Source organism: Notolepis coatsorum (genome assembly GCF_963971535.1).
Source record: "Notolepis coatsorum genome assembly, chromosome: 18".
NCBI classification, from domain to species: domain Eukaryota; kingdom Metazoa; phylum Chordata; class Actinopteri; order Aulopiformes; family Paralepididae; genus Notolepis; species Notolepis coatsorum.
Genome location: NC_140182.1, coordinates 71,211,735 through 71,233,228, shown reverse-complemented (window position 1 = coordinate 71,233,228; position 21,494 = coordinate 71,211,735). Strand labels below are relative to the sequence as shown.

At 49.0% G+C, this 21,494-nt stretch overlaps 1 protein-coding gene across 1 annotated transcript in view; it reads right to left on the bottom strand.

Moving 5' to 3' along the window:
* Positions 1-21,494, bottom strand: part of b4galnt3b (beta-1,4-N-acetyl-galactosaminyl transferase 3b) — a 123,519-nt gene that overhangs the window by 82,132 nt on the left and 19,893 nt on the right. The window contains exon 3 of the mRNA XM_084335233.1: positions 11,443-11,514. Coding sequence (XP_084191359.1) covers positions 11,443-11,514 — 72 coding nt within the window. The remainder of the gene's footprint in view (positions 1-11,442; positions 11,515-21,494) is intronic.

Sequence of the window (21,494 nt, the reverse complement as noted above, 5' to 3'; positions counted from 1 at the left end):
CTGCACTACCCGGCCGCCCACAATGGGATCATTCTTAACATAATGTCATGCTATAGCATTGGAGAAAGCAAGTATTCAGAGATGTTGACATGAGCTGTAGGCCTACCCAACTTGGATTTTCGGTATCATTATCAAAATGGACCCAGAAGGAAAGAGCTTGAACGCTACACACCCAATAATATATACCCGGAAGTTTGGTAATCTAGGTCTCTTTTTGTTCCAAATGAAACATACATGAGTTTATCAATAGATGTAAACAAGGAATTACAAATGAATATGGGAGTTGTTTGGAATAGAATGCCAAAGGAATGGGGAGATGGGACCAGCTGCTCCTATACTACCACACCCAGGTGTTTAAATGACTCCATTGCTGCTCTGAATGGCCAGTGAGAGGCCTGAGGCAGTCTCTCTGATTGGTAACAGTTCACTTTAAGAAAATTCAACTTATAACCCGAGATGACTCCATATCTTTTCAGAATAGACCTTATGTCGGGGATAGACTTACAAGGATTTGTTACATACAAAAGCAGGTCATCCGCATACAAACACTCTATTCTCCACTCCTCCTCTAGGAATTCCCTCATAATTAGGAGCACATGTGCGAGTAAAGATTATATCTCACGTACGTTCAAAGATTATAGTAGCCAAACGTTACACTTTAAGAACTAACTGGATAGTTGATAGTAAACTAAACACTTCATTTGCTGAAATATTCTAAAATCATCATGTCTGCCATAAGTCATTCTCCCTCTCTCTTCTTGTGTGTGTGTGTGTGTGTGTGTGTGTGTGTGTGTGTGTGTGTGTGTGTGTGTGTGTGTGTGTGTGTGTGTGTGTGTGTGTGTGTGTGTGTGTGTGTGTGTGTGTGTATGTGTGTGTGTGTGTGTGTACATTTGCTATAGGCTGCTCTTTTGACATGGATTAGGCTAATTGGCTTCAACAATCCTGATTCCTGAGCCTATTTTATTCAAAATCCTAGATGCAAGTTCACAAAGCACCGTACCACATCCAGTTAATTCCCAGACACCCCCCTATTAAATAAAATGTTCACTTTAGCTATGAAGGGGAAAATGAACACAGAATGTTCCAGCTTCCAGAGCGTTCCAGCTCAAATATAATTCAGTTAATGTCACACTTTTTTAGATTTATAATTTTCTTTGTTTCTGAGGGTGGAAGAAGTTAATTGTGCAGCTACATATTATATATACTGTGTATATATATATATATATATATATATATATATATATATATATATATATATATATATATATATTCTTTATAAAAAAAATATATATATAAAGAATATGGGCCGATATACTGATATCAAAATGTTTTACTCTCTAATATCGAATATAGGCCAATATACTCATGTCAAAATGTTTTACTCTCTAATATCGGTATCGGCCCTAAAGGTATCGGTTGGGCTCTAGTAAGAAGAACCTCTGCCTGCTGAGGGTTGGAGGAGAACAAAATATTATATATATTATATATATATTACAGACGATGATTGGGAAACAAAAGGCAAACCCCTCTGCTCTGGCGATACATTTGATGAGAACCTGTATGTTGTGTATGTCATAAATGTCATTATGAATTGAAAATGGGGGACCCTGATGTAAACAAGACGAAAGTCTTTCTCTGGTCTGCATCCCCTTAACAATTGTGTGTATTGAGTTGTACTGTACTGTACCCATTCTGCAATCTGTTAATTAAAGTTTTCAATCAATCAATCAATCAATCAATCAATCAATCAATCAATCAATCAACCTTTTCCAATCGTGTGGCAAGCATCTTAGCTAACAGCTTGGCATCCACATCTAAAAGACTGACGGGTCTATATGAACCTGGTTCGTTAGGGTCTTTACCTTCCTTTAATAGAACTGATCAAATGTAGGAGGAAGGGCTTTGGCCTCTAAGGCCTCATTAAATGCATCTAGCAGCACTGGGGACATAAATCTGAAAAGGCCTTGAAGAATTCAGAAGTAAACCCATTATGTCTTGGGGCTTTGGAGCTTTGAATGCTTTTAATTGCTTGTGTTAAGACATCAAGGGAGAAAGGTTCATCCAGGCTGGCCTTACAATTCTCTTCTACTTTTGGTATTTGTAATTCACCTAGAAATTCACTAATAATAAGGGATTCCAAGGTATAGAGATTTGTGTAAAATGATTAACTGACCAGAGGTCTTACGAATTGAGAAGAGAAGTCTTTATTTGTCATGTAGATTAACACACACATGCGAGATGGGCGACACACAGGAACACACACGCACAGATGAAATGTCTCTCTGCACTTGACCCATACCGTCGTCCTCCCCACCCCAAGGGCAGTCGTGAGCAGATACGGGCTGCGGCGTGGGCCGCGCCGGAGGACGCGACAGCGTTAGCGATCTGTTCTGCATGTTTTTCAATTGGGTTTATCTTATTGGGAGGGGAAACCCGTGCAAGCACAGGGAGAACATGCAAACTCTGCACAAAAAGGCCCGGGAGATACCCCAGGTACCTGGAAATGCGGCAACCTGGTCCCCAAGCAGGAATTGAACCCAGGACCTTCTAGCTGTGAGGCGACAGTGTTAACCACTACACCACCGTGCCGCTTATAGAATTTCCTCTATAAGTCTTAATGCGGTACCTTGATGTATCTGGTGGGCCAGTAGGCGTCCAGCCTGCTCATAGAATAATGTCTGTAGTATTAGCTTCACTGATTCATCAATGGAAAGGAGATCAAACTCTGCTTGGAGGGAAATCCCTATGTTATAAAGATCTGGGGAGGGCACTATTGAGTGTTGACGATCAACTTTCCTCTGAAATCTCAGACATACGTTTTCATTCAACTATCAGCGGGCCATCTGTACGCAACATCGTAACTTACACCGACACCATACAACAAGTGCAGCATTGATTAGCTTGGCTAACATACGTTACCAACATTGATAACCTACCACACAAAGATAAAAAGATAAATAAAAAGAAACGCTGTCCCCGGATTACACAGTCCACCAGGACACTCATCTATGAAATAAACATCCGTTTTTATTAGCTTTCACAAACAATACTGCGAGTCACAACAAACCTCTGAAATTAATGTTACCAGGTGAGTGTAAATTTGTCCTTAGTGTACCAACGATGATTGCTATGCATAAATTACAGTCTTGTTCTCTTGGCCGTTGGCAAAGCCTTCAAACAGTCATATCCACTTCAATTAGTTTGTCCCTCTTGGGTTTTATAAAAGAAAATAGACTAGTGAGTAGAGAACATTGTCCGTTGGCTACCTTTTTAAGGCCACTTTGAATAGAATTCAATACATATTTCACGGTAGGAAGGATAATTACTATGAGCAAAGAAATACGTCTCTGAATTACTTTAGAAATATTATCTCCCCATAAAGACGTATGAGAAAAAACAAGATTTTGAGACGTATGACTGCGACATGGCAGCAGAACTCCTCTCACCTCAGGCTCTGACTGATGCTAGCTCCAGCATGGTTGCTTGGCACAGGTGCTAGCTGTGTGATCTGACCGGGGGCTACACGGTTCGTGATTATTGGTGCCATGTTGATTTATTACCATACGAATTGTTGGGGGTGCGGGCTGTTGGGGGCTGATAGGCTATTACTTTTACTGCTTACATTGCAGCCAGGACATTTCCCCCCCAAACACATTTAAACATGATACAGAGATGTTATCGCAACATATAGAAGTCACTTCCTAAGCCAATAAATTTTAAAGACCCATCAGAAATCATATTTAAAGACCTTTTTAAGACTTTGTAAGGCCTGTAGAATAATTGTATCTCCCCCCTCCCACCTGTGATCCCCCCCCCCCCCCCCCCCCCACAACCACCATAGACAACCTATTGTTCTCCAATACTCAAGTTCTGTATACCCTCCCCCATTGATCAGCCACCAACCCCCCCCCCCCCCCCCACATCTTCCTCCTCCTCCCCCTAACCCCCCCCCCCCCCCCTTCCTTACTTCGCCCCTCCTCCTCCTAATTCTCCCCCCCCTTCCCCCTCTAATTCACCCTAGCCTCCTCCAATCCTGAACCTGAGCCAAGTCTACCCAGAATTCCCCTCTTTCCACTATAAAGACTGGCATCTCAGTGGAATCTGGGAGCTCACCTGGGGACACTAGGCCGGTGTCACCGTTGGGTCATCCAGCTATATACGCTGAAATAAACCTGTGTTAACCAGGTCTATCTTTGACTACTTACAATCATTGATCGGGTTATTTCCCTCACAGGCCTACAATTCGTATTATTAAATGTAAAACTGTAAGACCCCACGGGAACACTGGTTACCTTCAGTCTTCTCTATGGTCCATTAAGCTGCAGGATACTTTCCCTACCTGGACATTTAATATCACGCTTATGAATCTCTGGGTGACCCAAAACTAAGAGGTAATGACTATTTCTGGGACATGATATATCCGTTTTTTTGTCCTAAAGTTGCAGTTTGTGAGCAAACGCTGCCTAACCACAGTTTACATGGTGGCACGATGAGCACCTCCGCCTGGAGGGAGGATGTTCTATGAGTCGGTGGTGGCGGGCGCCTTCTTGTACGCTGTGACCTGCTGGGGCAGCGGACTGAGAGCGGGGGATGCAAACAGGCTGGATAAGCTGGTCAGGAAGGCCAGTGACGTGGTTGGGGTGGAGCTGGACTCTCTAGCGGTGGTGGTGGAGAGGAGGAGTCTGGGTAAGCTCCATGCCATCAGGGACAACCCCTCCCACCCACTATACACAGACTTGGCTGACAGGAGGAGCACGTTCAGTGCTAGACTCCCAAGATGTAGCACTGAACGGCACAGGAAGTCCTATATTCCGACAGCCATCAAGACTTTACAATGCATCACTGTGCCTCACTGCATCACTGAGCACAGGGTGACAGTTACCATCTTCCTGGACTTTTACTTTTAAAACAACATTGTTCAATATTACACTTTTATATTTTTACTGTATATTTTATATTAGAATGTATATACATAACATAGGAAATGTAAATCCCAGACCGTATTTTATTATTATTATTTTATTCTTAGGCTTATTTTATTCTTTGGCTTGTTTTTTATTCTTATTCTTGACTAATCGTTTTGTCTACCTAAATGTTTACTGTGAGCGATTTGTAGTGCCAAATTTCCCTCGGGATGATTAAAGTATTTCTATTCTATTCTATTCTATCTATCACAAAATAAGGGTGGATGTCATGGTGCCGGTCTGATTACCAGGGTTGGGGCGGGTTGGAGTACGGACTCCATGTTGTGGCCACCTGATCATAGTGAGTCATAACAGCTGGGGCATCAGGAGGGAGGTCATGCTCAAAACCCATTGGCTCACGGAACTAGGGGCCTCTGGAGGGAGGTCATGCTCAAACCCCATTGGCTCACGGAACTAGGGGCCTCTGGAGGGAGGTCATGCTCAAACCCCATTGGCTCACGGAACTAGGGGCCTCTGGAGGGAGGTCATGCTCAAACCCCATTGGCTCACAGAACTAGGGGCCTCTGGAGGGAGGTCATGCTCAAACCCCATTGGCTCACAGAACTAGGGGCCTCTGGAGGGAGGTCATGCTCAAACCCCATTGGCTCACAGAACTAGGGGCCTCTGGAGGGAGGTCATGCTCAAACCCCATTGGCTGTGTGGCTTTGTGTGCAGTAGGACCCGTCTCCATAAGCCACTGACACTCTGGAACTATTTTTAAAACCTTGCTGTCCAAACTCTGGTAATGGTTCTGGTCTGATGTACCAGACAACAGGAAATCACGTAAGAGTGGACAGTGGTCATTAAGGACAAAGTCTGAGAACACGAATAGCAAAAACCAAAGGCTAATGTGATAACCAAGGCATTCAAATTCGATAAATTGTACAGGCAGTTGGCACTTGCCGTATATTTTGGACGCTATAGCATTCAATATATAAATATTCAATACCTTTCCAAACAGAATTTAAGACTATGCAACGCTTGTTAAGGCCTTTTAGTAGTAAAGGAACTTGCCAACATTTAGTGAAATTCATTCATTTGATGTCTTCCCCAAAGTTGGAAGATGGATACCAATTTCCTCTGTGCGTTCAGTAGAGATCCGGCAGCACACTAGCTTAGATTAGCACAACGTTTGGAAGCAGGGGAGGAGCCGCTAGCCGAGCTAAAAGTGAAGAGATACACTTTCCACCAACTCCTGGATCTCGTGTATTTACCACGCGTAGATATAACAACGTAAAAACATTCTAGGTTTCTAAGCAGATACATGGTTGGAACAATTTTCTTGACGAACAACAGCCGGGCGCAGTGATTTCATGCAGCATCTCAAAAGCCACGTTCTAACCTCCGCCGCCTAGTCAAATAAAAATGTAATCTCCCAAAATAAATGGGAAAAAACATCCCAGGCCCACTGGATGTGAATTTATTATTATCATCGTCATCAAGAAAAAAGCTCCAACAACGTATTTGCTTTGAAAATTATAATGTCACATTTTTTTCTTCTACACATGGTAAAGATAGAAGATACAATAATGTATCTAACAAAGACCGTTTTGGAATTGTAGGAACGTCTATTTCCCGCTTCCAGCCATTGTGCTACACTAAGCTAGAGTGCAGCCGGATCTCTCTCTACTGGACACACAGGGAGGAAATTGGTATCAATCTTCTTGTCCGACTCTGGGGAAGATGGCAAATGAGGCGAATTCCTCAAATGTTGGCGTGTTCCTTTAAGACTTTTTAAGTCATCATCATCATCACACCCCAAAAACAAACCAACTAACTTGAATGGTCTGACAACAGGAGCAGGACAGACTGTCAACACTGAGGTCTGACAACAGGAGCAGGACAGACTGTCAACACTGAGGTCTGACAACAGGAGCAGGACAGACTGTCAACACTGAGGTCTGACAACAGGAGCAGGACAGACTGTCAACACTGAGGTCTGACAACAGGAGCAGGACAGACTGTCAACACTGAGGTCTGACAACAGGAGCAGGACAGACTGTCAACACTGAGGTCTGACAACAGGAGCAGGACAGACTGTCAACACTGAGGTCTGACAACAGGAGCAGGACAGACTGTCAACACTGAGGTCTGACAACAGGAGCAGGACAGACTGTCAACACTGAGGTCTGACAACAGGAGCAGGACAGACTGTCAACACTGAGGTCTGACAACAGGAGCAGGACAGACTGTCAACACTGAGGTCTGACAACAGGAGCAGGACAGACTGTCAACACTGAGGTCTGACAACAGGAGCAGGACAGACTGTAAATGGTAAATGGTGCATTTATATAGCAGCTTTTATCCAAAGCGCTTTACAATTTGTTCCTCACATTCACACATTCACTTACACACCGACGGTGGAGGTAACCATGCAAGAAGCCAACCTGCTCATCAGGAGCAGTTAGGGGGTTAAGTGTCTTGCTCAAGGAGGAGTGGAAATCAAACCGGCAACCTCCGGAATACCAGACAACTGCTCTACCTCCTGAGCTACTGTCACCCCAGATTGAGGTCTGACAACAGGAGCAGGACAGACTTGATGCAATATATTCTATCAGTCCACTTCTATCATAATGACCAGCATGCTCTTCTCTGCTGATGTGTGTTGGCGAGGTGAAATAATCTACACCCAAACAATAAACACTAGGTGCTGGACAGAAAAACACTAGACATTTTGAAAGATAGAGTTTGCACACTAATTAACGCCCCCATGAACATGTATTGTGTTATACAGGATGTTTTGAGCTCTGTCTGAAGGAGAACATGAAGCCTGAAGCGTGTGGTGGTAACACAATAAAAGTTCATGGGACCATTCAATTAGAATTAAAAACGTTTCTCAAAAGGAGGCCAAAAGGTTGGACAAACTGATTAAAGGGGCTCTATCGTAGGGTGGAGGGGACGCGTGAACACTTTAGGCAACCAACATGCCCTTCCGCGTTGCTCTGAATGGCTCTGATTGGCCGAGCGTGCGCATGAGCCGCGACAAGCTCCTCAGAGGCAGGAATACTAAGCTCCCCCTTAAGCTCCAGGAGAGAGGAGAGAGGCTGAAAACCCGCAGTTCTTGCCCGACTGATGGGAGCCGAATCCCGGATCCGATTTTTCTGATGAATACCCCCAAAACATGGAGGTCCCGAACGCATGGAAGTATTGATTGCGCCGTAACGAATCATTAAAAAAATATACCGTTAACTGGAATATGTTGTGCCTTTACACATATGTTGGATTATGTAATTGGTTTGTCATGACAAAACTAATAAAAAAAATCGCGATTTACCCGGTGGCTACAACAACACACAGTGACTACACAGTTTCCCTTTATGGGATAATACATTTTCTCACTCTCTTTAATTTAATTTTTTTATTTTATATAGCTTACCTTTACAGAGTAATCACAGTACTATCTGTTCATATCTCTATGTAAAGTAAAACAAAAAAAACACAATAATAATACAAATAGAATTAAATAAAAACTCTTGACAGGTATGAGAACTGGTGGGAACAAACCAGGGACCCACAAGGACCCCCACTCCCTACCAAAATACTCTAGAGGGAACACCCATACCAAACACACAAACACACACAGAGTGAGTGTTGGTTTCAACAGAAGCCCATATGCCCTGTAAACCTACACCTATGTTACTTCTGCCAAAGAGACAGTTACCCGAGCTGTGTGTGTTGATTAGAGTACACAGGAGAGACAGGCTGCCAGAGAGAGGCGGACCAGATGCCTTGGTAGAGCTAGCACCAGTACTCCACTAGTAGCCTGTCATCAGGTACGGTTAATGGCCAAGCTAACCAATTAGCTGTTGTCAGCAGATGCAGTTAACCATTAGCTAGCTAGACTATGGCTCTAGCCTAGAGGAGGGGGGGGGGGGGTTGTAAAAAAAGGATGCCTCACAAATATATGCGGACACTGAGAAAGGTTGTGTAATGTCGCTTTTTCCCTTTGCGATGTGCCCAAAGTTCTGCAATTCTAGCTCAGGAATTGCTGTTAACCTGAGGAGCTCCGTTTGTTTTTTAGGCTAACTCTTGTATTTATTCAATTTCAAGCAGATTTTCCTTTTGCATTCATCTTACAATATTGAATTATGGGGCATACTGGTACATTTTCATGTTCAACATTCTTTTCATGTTAAAGATTGTATTGGGTGACATATAATTATGTATATTTTCAACAGTATTATATGACTTCCTGGAATTCTAAATTAAATATATTTTTTCCAAGCACCTCTTTCTTCCTTTGTATTAAAACACCCACGTTTATTGGTGGGTGTAGCAACACACCCCACTTGTATTAATTATTTCCTTTCCTGCCTGGCTACCTCACACTAAAGAAGAGTACATTAGATAATAATATAATAATAATAAAAATGTAAGCAAATTTATTGCTGTTGTGATATCACAACGAGCAATAATTCTGAACAACTTGTTTATGCTTGTTAATCTGAAAACCGTGACCAAAACGGCAATGAATGCCTATAATCTTCCCTGCCAACCCCATACAAAGACTAGGCACAACTAGGGATGCACGATAATTATCGGGCCGATATCAGCAATTATGACGTCATCCCGATAGAGTTATTAATAGCTCCGATAATATAATATATTTTTTGGTTAAAAAAAATGCGGTGTGGGTGAATTGGGATGAAGGGTGTTTGTTTTTACTGTAGGCTCCTCCCGTTTTGCCAGTACTGTGGTACGACTGATAGCGTGTGGTTTAGGAAGAGGGCGTTTTACACAAATCCAGCGCTCCCTTTCTTGGCTGTGACATAGACCACTACACCTCCGCGTTACATTGAAATCGGGGAGGAGATTGCGGGGGGGGGCAAATTAATGAATGTGGACGAGAGCCTTGACATTAAGTGATTGCAGATACGGCTGTGGGGGTGCTAGAGACATGATCGAATAGACTTGTATGCGCCTGACTCTCCTGAACACGGCGCAAGACATTCCTAATCGATCAGAACTAAATTGGCAGCGAAAAAGACCGTTTTTAAGCATCGATTCCCCATGCACATGCGCAGATTGGCCACAGAGTGTGACGCAACGCACATCCACACTGGAATGTTCCATTAGAGGGGCATTAGAGGGGGTGTTGTGTTGTGAGAATGCTAAGATAGAATTAAATATACAGTAAAAGGAATACAGTACAAATATACAGAAGTCTACAGTAAGTGTAATATTGCACAGTGTTGTGCATTTATAATCAGTAGCTTAGGCTACACATAGTAGGCTAATGACAGCCTATTCTAGTCTAGCAGGTGCTGGTATAGACGTATAATATATGACATATATCACATATATGACATTTATTGCCTAGATATACGGTATATCTAGGCAAAAAATGTCATAGATGACTGAAAATCAACATTACTAGTCTATACCAGCACCTGCTAAAGCTGCTGCAAATCTAGCCCCTTTCATGACTGTGATGCAACCCTTGGTTGAATACGCAGTCACTTATTGCTCCGTAGTAGCCAGGTTAATTTGCACCACCAAGCACTGCTTAAAAGCTAGCGGCTTGAGCCCTTGGGTCATTTCTGTCAAACTTCTTTAATTTAGCAAACGCCTCGTCAATAGGTACAAGCGCCGCGGGTTCCTTTGTAGCTGGCTTTGGATTCACAGCAGCTTTAGCTGCTCGCGCCGTCGTAGGCTTTTAACACACCATCGTAGCGGTGGTGATGTTGCAGGTGACTTGTTAGGTTGGATGTATTATAAGTTATTGACGGATTGTGAATTTTCATTTGGAAAAATAAATATGGTCACTTTATCAGTCAAAACTGTTGTCTTGGCTTTGTTTTGTTCATAGTAGTAACGCTCATGTCATGATAAATCTGGTTAGGTCAAAACTACAGGAATATACATTTAAAAAAAAATGGATAATACAATAAATATCGGTTATCGGCTTGAGGAGCATAAAGTTATCGGTATCAAAAAATCAATATCGTGCAAATGTCCCTTTTAATAACTTCTCTAAATACACTACTTCTGAATTTAGCTACATTCATATCACAGACGCTGGCACTTGGTTTCCTACAGATCTGCACGTAGATGTAGGTTCCTGAGCAGGATTGTTGCCCAGGGAGGCCCATGATATTTGCCTGTCCCTGCTTCTAAAGCCAGACACAACTCACAACCACCACCACTCCAAACATGAAATGAGAGGAGCTAGCAACTAGTAGCTAACATTAGAAGCCTGTCTTAATATAGCGGGAAATATGATGACCCAGATACAGAGAAGCGGATGCTGCAGAAGCACACACACACACACACTGCTGGGGATCAACCCCGTGCACACGCACACTGCTGGGGAGTGGGAGGGGACCGGGAGGGGACTGGGGCAGGCCCAGGCAGGTTACTCAGAGTTCACTGGAGGTGAGAGGCGCCGAGCCTCGCAGAAAGAGACACACTAACGTACACACAGACGCACTAGCATACACACAGACACAAAGACACTAACATAACACACAAGACACACCTCCGGTTTCCAGGGTTGTGGGATATAGCTGGAACGCCAGGCAGCTGAGTCCTCCTGATAGTCTCCTCCAGCCTGGAAAAACACACATTCATCTTGAGATGTGCCCCTCTCTTACCGCGCCCTCCGGACTCTTAGGCTATGGTTAGACTAGTGTATTCCTGGCGTTTTTTTATACGTTTTTGACGACGTTTGATGTCCTATCTACACAGAAATGCGTTTTTTGGCGTTTTTTTGAGAAGTCCTTATTCCCTTTCCGCTGCAACCTCATAACCTAATAATTCAGTCTCTGTCAACTATTATTAGCTTGATAGTATTACTGAAAGGTGTTAAAAAGGCATTGCCACAGTGCTTATTATCGTTGTTTAGACTGAATACAGTCTGCGTTGGTTTCAAGTCGTGTTCCTTTATTGATCCCCTTGGGGGAATTCAGGCTCATAGCATAACCCTAACCCAGACAGTAGTAATAACAGTGGTGATGGTATACACTGTCCATAACGTAGTAATGCGCTGCACCAGAGTACGTGCAGTGATTATCATCAGTTAGTATACGAGTGTGAAATGTGGGGAATAGCCTTTATTTCTTCCCAGCAGAACAGAGTTTTAATGGTGTCGAGTGTGAAGCCTGAAGGTCTGAACAAGGCCAAATCAATCATTAATGAAGTTCTGAATGGAATAAGATCCATCACTACATTTCACCTCCTCGCTGGGTTTTGTTTGTCCCCCTTTGTGCCCGTCTTTCTCTCCATTTCCCTCTTCCCTGTTCCTCCTTACAAGACAAGATACCTTTATTGTCACACAACCAGGTTGGTGGTATTTGTGTTCGGTACAGAGTGTATTGAAGCTCTGGATATACATAAAACAGGAACATGGATACATTTACCCCTCTCTCCTGTTATCCCTTACCCCTGTTCCTCCTTACCCCTCTCCCTGTTCCTCCTTACCCCTCTCTCCTGTTCCTCCTTACCCCTCTCCTTCTTCCTCCTTACCCCTCTCTCCTCTTCCTCCTTACCCCTCTCTCCTGTTCCTACTTACCCCTCTCTCCTGTTCCTCCTTACCCCTCTCCTTCTTCCTCCTTACCCCTCTCTCCTGTTCCTCCTTACCCCTCTCCCCTGTTCCTCCTTACCCCTCTCTCCTGTTCCTCCTTACCCCTCTATCCTGTTCCTCCTTACCCCTCTCTCCTGTTCCTCCTTACCCCTCTCCCTGTTCCTCCTTACCCCTCTCTCCTGTTCCTCCTTACCCCTCTATCCTGTTCCTCCTTACCCCTCTCCCCTGTTCCTCCTTACCCCTCTCCCTGTTCCTCCTTACCCCTCTCTCCTGTTCCTCCTTACCCCTCTATCCTGTTCCTCCTTACCCCTCTCCCCTGTTCCTCCTTACCCCTCTCCCTGTTCCTCCTTACCCCTCTCTCCTGTTCCTCCTTACCCCTCTATCCTGTTCCTCTTTACCCCTCTCCCCTGTTCCTCCTTACCCCTCTCCCTCCTTACCCCTCTATCCTGTTCCTCCTTACCCCTCTCCCCTGTTCCCCCATACCCCTCTCCCTGTTCCTCCTTACCCCTCTCCCTGTTCCTCCTTACCCCTCTCCCCTGTTCCTCCTTACCCCTCTCTCCTGTTCCTCGTTACCCCTCTCCTGTTCCTCCTTACCCCTCTCCCCTGTTCCTCCTTACCCCTCTCCCCTGTTCCTCCTTACCCCTCTCTCCTGTTCCTCCTTACCCCTCTCCTGTTCCTCATTACCCCTCTCCCCTGTTCCTCATTACCCCTCTCCCCTGTTCCTCCTTACCCCTCTCCCCTGTTCCTCCTTACCCCTCTCCTGTTCCTCCTTACCCCTCTCCCCTGTTCCTCCTTACCCCTCTCCCTGTTCCTCCTTACCCCTCTCCCCTGTTCCTCCTTACCCCTCTCCTCTGTTCCTCCTTACCCCTCTCCTGTTCCTCCTTATCCCTCTCCCCTGTTCCTCCTTACCCCTCTCCTGTTCCTCATTACCCCTCTCCCCTGTTCCTCCTTACCCCTCTCCCCTGTTCCTCATTACCCCTCTCCCCTGTTCCTCCTTACCCCTCTCCCCTGTTCCTCCTTACCCCTCTCCTGTTCCTCCTTACCCCTCTCTCCTGTTCCTCCTTACCCCTCTCCCCTGTTCCTCCTTACCCCTCTCTCCTGTTCCTCCTTACCCCTCTCCCTGTTCCTCCTTACCCATCTCCCCTGTTCCTCATTACCCCTCTCCCCTGTTCCTCCTTACCCCTCTCCTCTGTTCCTCCTTACCCCTCTCTCCTGTTCCTCCTTACCCCTCTCCCCTGTTCCTCCTTACCCCTCTCCCCTGTTCCTCCTTACCCCTCTCCCCTGTTCCTCCTTACCCCTCTCCCTGTTCCTCCTTACCCCTCTCCTGTTCCTCCTTACCCCTCTCCCCTGTTCCTCCTTACCCCTCTCCCCTGTTCCTCCTTACCCCTCTCCCTGTTCCTCCTTACCCCTCTCCCCTGTTCCTCCTTACCCCTCTCCCCTGTTCCTCCTTACCCCTCTCCCCTGTTCCTCCTTACCCCTCTCCCTGTTCCTCCTTACCCCTCTCCCCTGTTCCTCCTTACCCCTCTCCCCTGTTCCTCCTTACCCCTCTCCCCTGTTCCTCCTTACCCCTCTCTCCTGTTCCTCCTTACCCCTCTATCCTGTTCCTCCTTACCCCTCTCTCCTGTTCCTCATTACCCCTCTCTCCTGTTCCTCCTTACCCCTCTATCCTGTTCCTCCTTACCCCTCTCTCCTGTTCCTCCTTACCCCTCTCTCCCTGTTCCTCCTTACCCCTCTCCCCTGTTCCTCATTACCCCTCTCCTGTTCCTCATTACCCCTCTCCCCTGTTCCTCCTTACCCCTCTATCCTGTACCTCCTTACCCCTCTCCCTGTTCCTCCTTACCCCTCTCCTGTTCCTCATTACCCCTCTCTCCTGTTCCTCCTTACCCCTCTCCCTGTTCCTCATTACCCCTCTCCTGTTCCTCATTACCCCTCTATCCTGTTCCTCCTTACCCCTCTCTCCTGTTCCTCCTTACCCCTCTCCTGTTCCTCCTTACCCCTCTATCCTGTTCCTCCTTACCCCTCTCCTGTTCCTCATTACCCCTCTCCCTGTTCCTCCTTACCCCTCTCCCCTGTTCCTCCTTACCCCTCTCTCCTGTTCCTCCTTACCCCTCTCTCCTGTTCCTCATTACCCCTCTCCCTGTTCCTCCTTACCCCTCTCTCCTGTTCCTCCTTACCCCTCTCCCTGTTCCTCATTACCCCTCTCTCCTGTTCCTCCTTACCCCTCTCCCTGTTCCTCCTTACCCCTCTCCTGTTCCTCCTTACCCCTCTCCCTGTTCCTCCTTACCCCTCTCCTGTTCCTCCTTACCCCTCTCCTGTTCCTCCTTACCCCTCTCCTGTTCCTCCTTACCCCTCTCTCCTGTTCCTCCTTACCCCTCTCCCTGTTCCTCATTACCCCTCTCTCCTGTTCCTCCTTACCCCTCTCCCTGTTCCTCCTTACCCCTCTCCCCTGTTCCTCATTACCCCTCTCCCCTGTTCCTCATTACCCCTCTCCCTGTTCCTCCTTACCCCTCTCCCTGTTCCTCATTACCCCTCTCCTGTTCCTCCTTACCCCTCTATCCTGTTCCTCCTTACCCCTCTCCTGTTCCTCATTACCCCTCTCCCTGTTCCTCCTTACCCCTCTCCCCTGTTCCTCCTTACCCCTCTCTCCTGTTCCTCCTTACCCCTCTCTCCTGTTCCTCATTACCCCTCTCCCTGTTCCTCCTTACCCCTCTCTCCTGTTCCTCCTTACCCCTCTCCCTGTTCCTCATTACCCCTCTCTCCTGTTCCTCCTTACCCCTCTCCCTGTTCCTCCTTACCCCTCTCCTGTTCCTCCTTACCCCTCTCCCTGTTCCTCCTTACCCCTCTCCTGTTCCTCCTTACCCCTCTCCTGTTCCTCCTTACCCCTCTCCTGTTCCTCCTTACCCCTCTCTCCTGTTCCTCCTTACCCCTCTCCCTGTTCCTCATTACCCCTCTCTCCTGTTCCTCCTTACCCCTCTCCCTGTTCCTCCTTACCCCTCTCCCCTGTTCCTCATTACCCCTCTCCCCTGTTCCTCATTACCCCTCTCCCTGTTCCTCCTTACCCCTCTCCCTGTTCCTCATTACCCCTCTCCTGTTCCTCCTTACCCCTCTCCTGTTCCTCCTTACCCCTCTCCCCTGTTCCTCCTTACCCCTCTCCTGTTCCTCCTTACCCCTCTCTCCTGTTCCTCCTTACCCCTCTCCCCTGTTCCTACTTACCCCTCTCCTGTTCCTCCTTACCCCTCTCTCCTGTTCCTCCTTACCCCTCTCTCCTGTTCCTCCTTACCCCTCTCTCCTGTTCCTCCTTACCCCTCTCCCCTGTTCCTCCTTACCCCTCTCCCCTGTTCCTCCTTACCCCTCTCCCCTGTTCCTCCTTACCCCTCTCTCCTGTTCCTCCTTACCCCTCTCCCCTGTTCCTCCTTACCCCTCTCCCCTGTTCCTCATTACCCCTCTCCTGTTCCTCCTTACCCCTCTCCCCTGTTCCTCCTTACCCCTCTCCTGTTCCTCATTACCCCTCTCCCCTGTTCCTCCTTACCCCTCTCCCCTGTTCCTCCTTACCCCTCTCCTGTTCCTCATTACCCCTCTCCCTGTTCCTCATTACCCCTCTCCTGTTCCTCCTTACCCCTCTCTCCTGTTCCTCATTACCCCTCTCTCCTGTTCCTCCTTACCCCTCTCCCCTGTTCCTCCTTACCCCTCTCCCTGTTCCTCCTTACCCCTCTCCCTGTTCCTCCTTACCCCTCTCCCCTGTTCCTCCTTACCCCTCTCCCCTGTTCCTCCTTACCCCTCTCCCTGTTCCTCCTTACCCCTCTCCTGTTCCTCCATACCCCTCTCCTGTTCCTCCTTACCCCTCTCCTGTTCCTCATTACCCCTCTCCCCTGTTCCTCCTTACCCCTCTCTCCTGTTCCTCCTTACCCCTCTCCCTGTTCCTCCATACCCCTCTCCCCTGTTCCTCCTTACCCCTCTCTCCTGTTCCTCCTTACCCCTCTCCTGTTCCTCATTACCCCTCTCTCCTGTTCCTCCTTACCCCTCTCCTGTTCCTCCTTACCCCTCTCCCCTGTTCCTCCTTACCCCTCTCCCCTGTTCCTCCTTACCCCTCTCCCCTGTTCCTCATTACCCCTCTCCCCTGTTCGCGTGTAGCTTTATGCCAAGCAAGCAGTGCAAAAATTTACCGTAGTGGCATGCAGTAATGCGCCTTTCATTTTCGCGGAAATAGGCTGTCTATTGCCATTCTCTTTGACAAACTCTAACCTTAACCAGCTCCTTAACAACGCCTAAACTTAACCGTTCTAACCTTAACCAACTCCGAAACAATGCCTAACCTTAACCTTAACCTTAACCATGCCTAACCTTAACCATAGAAATTATATTGCCATTCTCTTTGACAAACTCTAACCTTAACCAGCTCCTTAACAGCGCCTAAACTTAACCGTTCTAACCTTAACCAACTCCGAAACAATGCCTAACCTTAATCGGCGAAAGAATACACGTTAAAAAAAAATCACGTTAAAAAATATTTTTGATGGGATTCGAACTCGCCAGCAAACAAGCCATAGGATCCACAGCCATGTGTCCTAGCCAATTGAGCTATTTGTTGGATACTGAATAAGGGGCGGTGACTTATATATATTGAGCTCCGCTCGTGTCGCATGCGCGGGCACCTCGCGCGAGCACGCCGGCGCACGCACGCACCTGAGCGAGCACGCCGCCGCCGGTGCACGCACGGTAGCATTTGTCTGAAAAGAAGGGCGCTTTACCGCACTAGCGTGCGGTGACGAATGCGGAAGCATTTTTGCACTGCTTGCTTGGCATTAACGTACAGGCCCCCTGTTCCTCCTTACCCATCCTCTGTTCCTCCTTACCCCTCTCCCTGTTCCTCTTTACCCCTCTCCCCTGTTCCTCCTTACCCCTCTCCCTGTTCCTCCTTACCCCTCTCCTGTTCCTCATTACCCCTCCTCTGTTCCTCCTTACCCCTCTCCCCTGTTCCTCCTTACCCCTCTCCCCTGTTCCTCCTTACCCCTCTCCCCTGTTCCTCCTTACCCCTCTCCCCTGTTCCTCCTTACCCCTCTCCCCTGTTCCTCCTTACCCCTCTCCCCTGTTCCTCCTTACCCCTCTCTCCTGTTCCTCCTTACCCCTCTCTCCTGTTCCTCCTTACCCCTCTCCCTGTTCCTCCTTACCCCTCTCTCCTGTTCCTCCTTACCCCTCTATCCTGTTCCTCCTTACCCCTCTCCCCTGTTCCTCCTTACCCCTCTCCCTGTTCCTCCTTACCCCTCTCTCCTGTTCCTCCTTACCCCTCTATCCTGTTCCTCCTTACCCCTCTCCCCTGTTCCTCCTTACCCCTCTCCCTGTTCCTCCTTACCCCTCTCTCCTGTTCCTCCTTACCCCTCTATCCTGTTCCTCCTTACCCCTCTCCCCTGTTCCTCCTTACCCCTCTCCCTCCTTACCCCTCTATCCTGTTCCTCCTTACCCCTCTCCCCTGTTCCCCCATACCCCTCTCCCTGTTCCTCCTTACCCCTCTCCCTGTTCCTCCTTACCCCTCTCCCCTGTTCCTCCTTACCCCTCTCTCCTGTTCCTCGTTACCCCTCTCCTGTTCCTCCTTACCCCTCTCCCCTGTTCCTCCTTACCCCTCTCCCCTGTTCCTCCTTACCCCTCTCTCCTGTTCCTCCTTACCCCTCTCCTGTTCCTCATTACCCCTCTCCCCTGTTCCTCATTACCCCTCTCCCCTGTTCCTCCTTACCCCTCTCCCCTGTTCCTCCTTACCCCTCTCCCCTGTTCCTCCTTACCCCTCTCCTGTTCCTCCTTACCCCTCTCCCCTGTTCCTCCTTACCCCTCTCCCTGTTCCTCCTTACCCCTCTCCCCTGTTCCTCCTTACCCCTCTCCTCTGTTCCTCCTTACCCCTCTCCTGTTCCTCCTTATCCCTCTCCCCTGTTCCTCCTTACCCCTCTCCTGTTCCTCATTACCCCTCTCCCCTGTTCCTCCTTACCCCTCTCCCCTGTTCCTCATTACCCCTCTCCCCTGTTCCTCCTTACCCCTCTCCCCTGTTCCTCCTTACCCCTCTCCTGTTCCTCCTTACCCCTCTCTCCTGTTCCTCCTTACCCCTCTCCCCTGTTCCTCCTTACCCCTCTCTCCTGTTCCTCCTTACCCCTCTCCCTGTTCCTCCTTACCCATCTCCCCTGTTCCTCATTACCCCTCTCCCCTGTTCCTCCTTACCCCTCTCCTCTGTTCCTCCTTACCCCTCTCTCCTGTTCCTCCTTACCCCTCTCCCCTGTTCCTCCTTACCCCTCTCCCCTGTTCCTCCTTACCCCTCTCCCCTGTTCCTCCTTACCCCTCTCCCTGTTCCTCCTTACCCCTCTCCTGTTCCTCCTTACCCCTCTCCCCTGTTCCTCCTTACCCCTCTCCCCTGTTCCTCCTTACCCCTCTCCCTGTTCCTCCTTACCCCTCTCCCCTGTTCCTCCTTACCCCTCTCCCCTGTTCCTCCTTACCCCTCTCCCCTGTTCCTCCTTACCCCTCTCCCTGTTCCTCCTTACCCCTCTCCCCTGTTCCTCCTTACCCCTCTCCCCTGTTCCTCCTTACCCCTCTCCCCTGTTCCTCCTTACCCCTCTCTCCTGTTCCTCCTTACCCCTCTATCCTGTTCCTCCTTACCCCTCTCTCCTGTTCCTCATTACCCCTCTCTCCTGTTCCTCCTTACCCCTCTATCCTGTTCCTCCTTACCCCTCTCTCCTGTTCCTCCTTACCCCTCTCTCCCTGTTCCTCCTTACCCCTCTCCCCTGTTCCTCATTACCCCTCTCCTGTTCCTCATTACCCCTCTCCCCTGTTCCTCCTTACCCCTCTATCCTGTACCTCCTTACCCCTCTCCCTGTTCCTCCTTACCCCTCTCCTGTTCCTCATTACCCCTCTCTCCTGTTCCTCCTTACCCCTCTCCCTGTTCCTCATTACCCCTCTCCTGTTCCTCATTACCCCTCTATCCTGTTCCTCCTTACCCCTCTCTCCTGTTCCTCCTTACCCCTCTCCTGTTCCTCCTTACCCCTCTATCCTGTTCCTCCTTACCCCTCTCCTGTTCCTCATTACCCCTCTCCCTGTTCCTCCTTACCCCTCTCCCCTGTTCCTCCTTACCCCTCTCTCCTGTTCCTCCTTACCCCTCTCTCCTGTTCCTCATTACCCCTCTCCCTGTTCCTCCTTACCCCTCTCTCCTGTTCCTCCTTACCCCTCTCCCTGTTCCTCATTACCCCTCTCTCCTGTTCCTCCTTACCCCTCTCCCTGTTCCTCCTTACCCCTCTCCTGTTCCTCCTTACCCCTCTCCCTGTTCCTCCTTACCCCTCTCCTGTTCCTCCTTACCCCTCTCCTGTTCCTCCTTACCCCTCTCCTGTTCCTCCTTACCCCTCTCTCCTGTTCCTCCTTACCCCTCTCCCTGTTCCTCATTACCCCTCTCTCCTGTTCCTCCTTACCCCTCTCCCTGTTCCTCCTTACCCCTCTCCCCTGTTCCTCATTACCCCTCTCCCCTGTTCCTCATTACCCCTCTCCCTGTTCCTCCTTACCCCTCTCCCTGTTCCTCATTACCCCTCTCCTGTTCCTCCTTACCCCTCTCCTGTTCCTCCTTACCCCTCTCCCCTGTTCCTCCTTACCCCTCTCCTGTTCCTCCTTACCCCTCTCTCCTGTTCCTCCTTACCCCTCTCCCCTGTTCCTACTTACCCCTCTCCTGTTCCTCCTTACCCCTCTCTCCTGTTCCTCCTTACCCCTCTCTCCTGTTCCTCCTTACCCCTCTCTCCTGTTCCTCCTTACCCCTCTCCCCTGTTCCTCCTTACCCCTCTCCCCTGTTCCTCCTTACCCCTCTCCCCTGTTCCTCCTTACCCCTCTCTCCTGTTCCTCCTTACCCCTCTCCCCTGTTCCTCCTTACCCCTCTCCCCTGTTCCTCATTACCCCTCTCCTGTTCCTCCTTACCCCTCTCCCCTGTTCCTCCTTACCCCTCTCCTGTTCCTCATTACCCCTCTCCCCTGTTCCTCCTTACCCCTCTCCCCTGTTCCTCCTTACCCCTCTCCTGTTCCTCATTACCCCTCTCCCTGTTCCTCATTACCCCTCTCCTGTTCCTCCTTACCCCTCTCTCCTGTTCCTCATTACCCCTCTCTCCTGTTCCTCCTTACCCCTCTCCCCTGTTCCTCCTTACCCCTCTCCCTGTTCCTCCTTACCCCTCTCCCTGTTCCTCCTTACCCCTCTCCCCTGTTCCTCCTTACCCCTCTCCCCTGTTCCTCCTTACCCCTCTCCCTGTTCCTCCTTACCCCTCTCCTGTTCCTCCATACCCCTCTCCTGTTCCTCCTTACCCCTCTCCTGTTCCTCATTACCCCTCTCCCCTGTTCCTCCTTACCCCTCTCTCCTGTTCCTCCTTACCCCTCTCCCTGTTCCTCCATACCCCTCTCCCCTGTTCCTCCTTACCCCTCTCTCCTGTTCCTCCTTACCCCTCTCCTGTTCCTCATTACCCCTCTCTCCTGTTCCTCCTTACCCCTCTCCTGTTCCTCCTTACCCCTCTCCCCTGTTCCTCCTTACCCCTCTCCCCTGTTCCTCCTTACCCCTCTCCCCTGTTCCTCATTACCCCTCTCCCCTGTTCCTCCTTACCCATCCTCTGTTCCTCCTTACCCCTCTCCCTGTTCCTCATTACCCCTCTCCCCTGTTCCTCCTTACCCCTCTCCCTGTTCCTCCTTACCCCTCTCCTGTTCCTCATTACCCCTCCTCTGTTCCTCCTTACCCCTCTCCCCTGTTCCTCCTTACCCCTCTCCCCTGTTCCTCCTTACCCCTCCTCCCCTGTTCCTCCTTACCCCTCTCCCCTGTTCCTCCTTACCCCTCTCCCCTGTTCCTCCTTACCCCTCTCCCCTGTTCCTCCTTACCCCTCTCTCCTGTTCCTCCTTACCCCTCTCCCCTGTTCCTCCTTACCCCTCTCTCCTGTTCCTCCTTACCCCTCTCCTGTTCCTCATTACCCCTCTCCCCTGTTCCTCCTTACCCCTCTCCCCTGTTCCTCCTTACCCCTC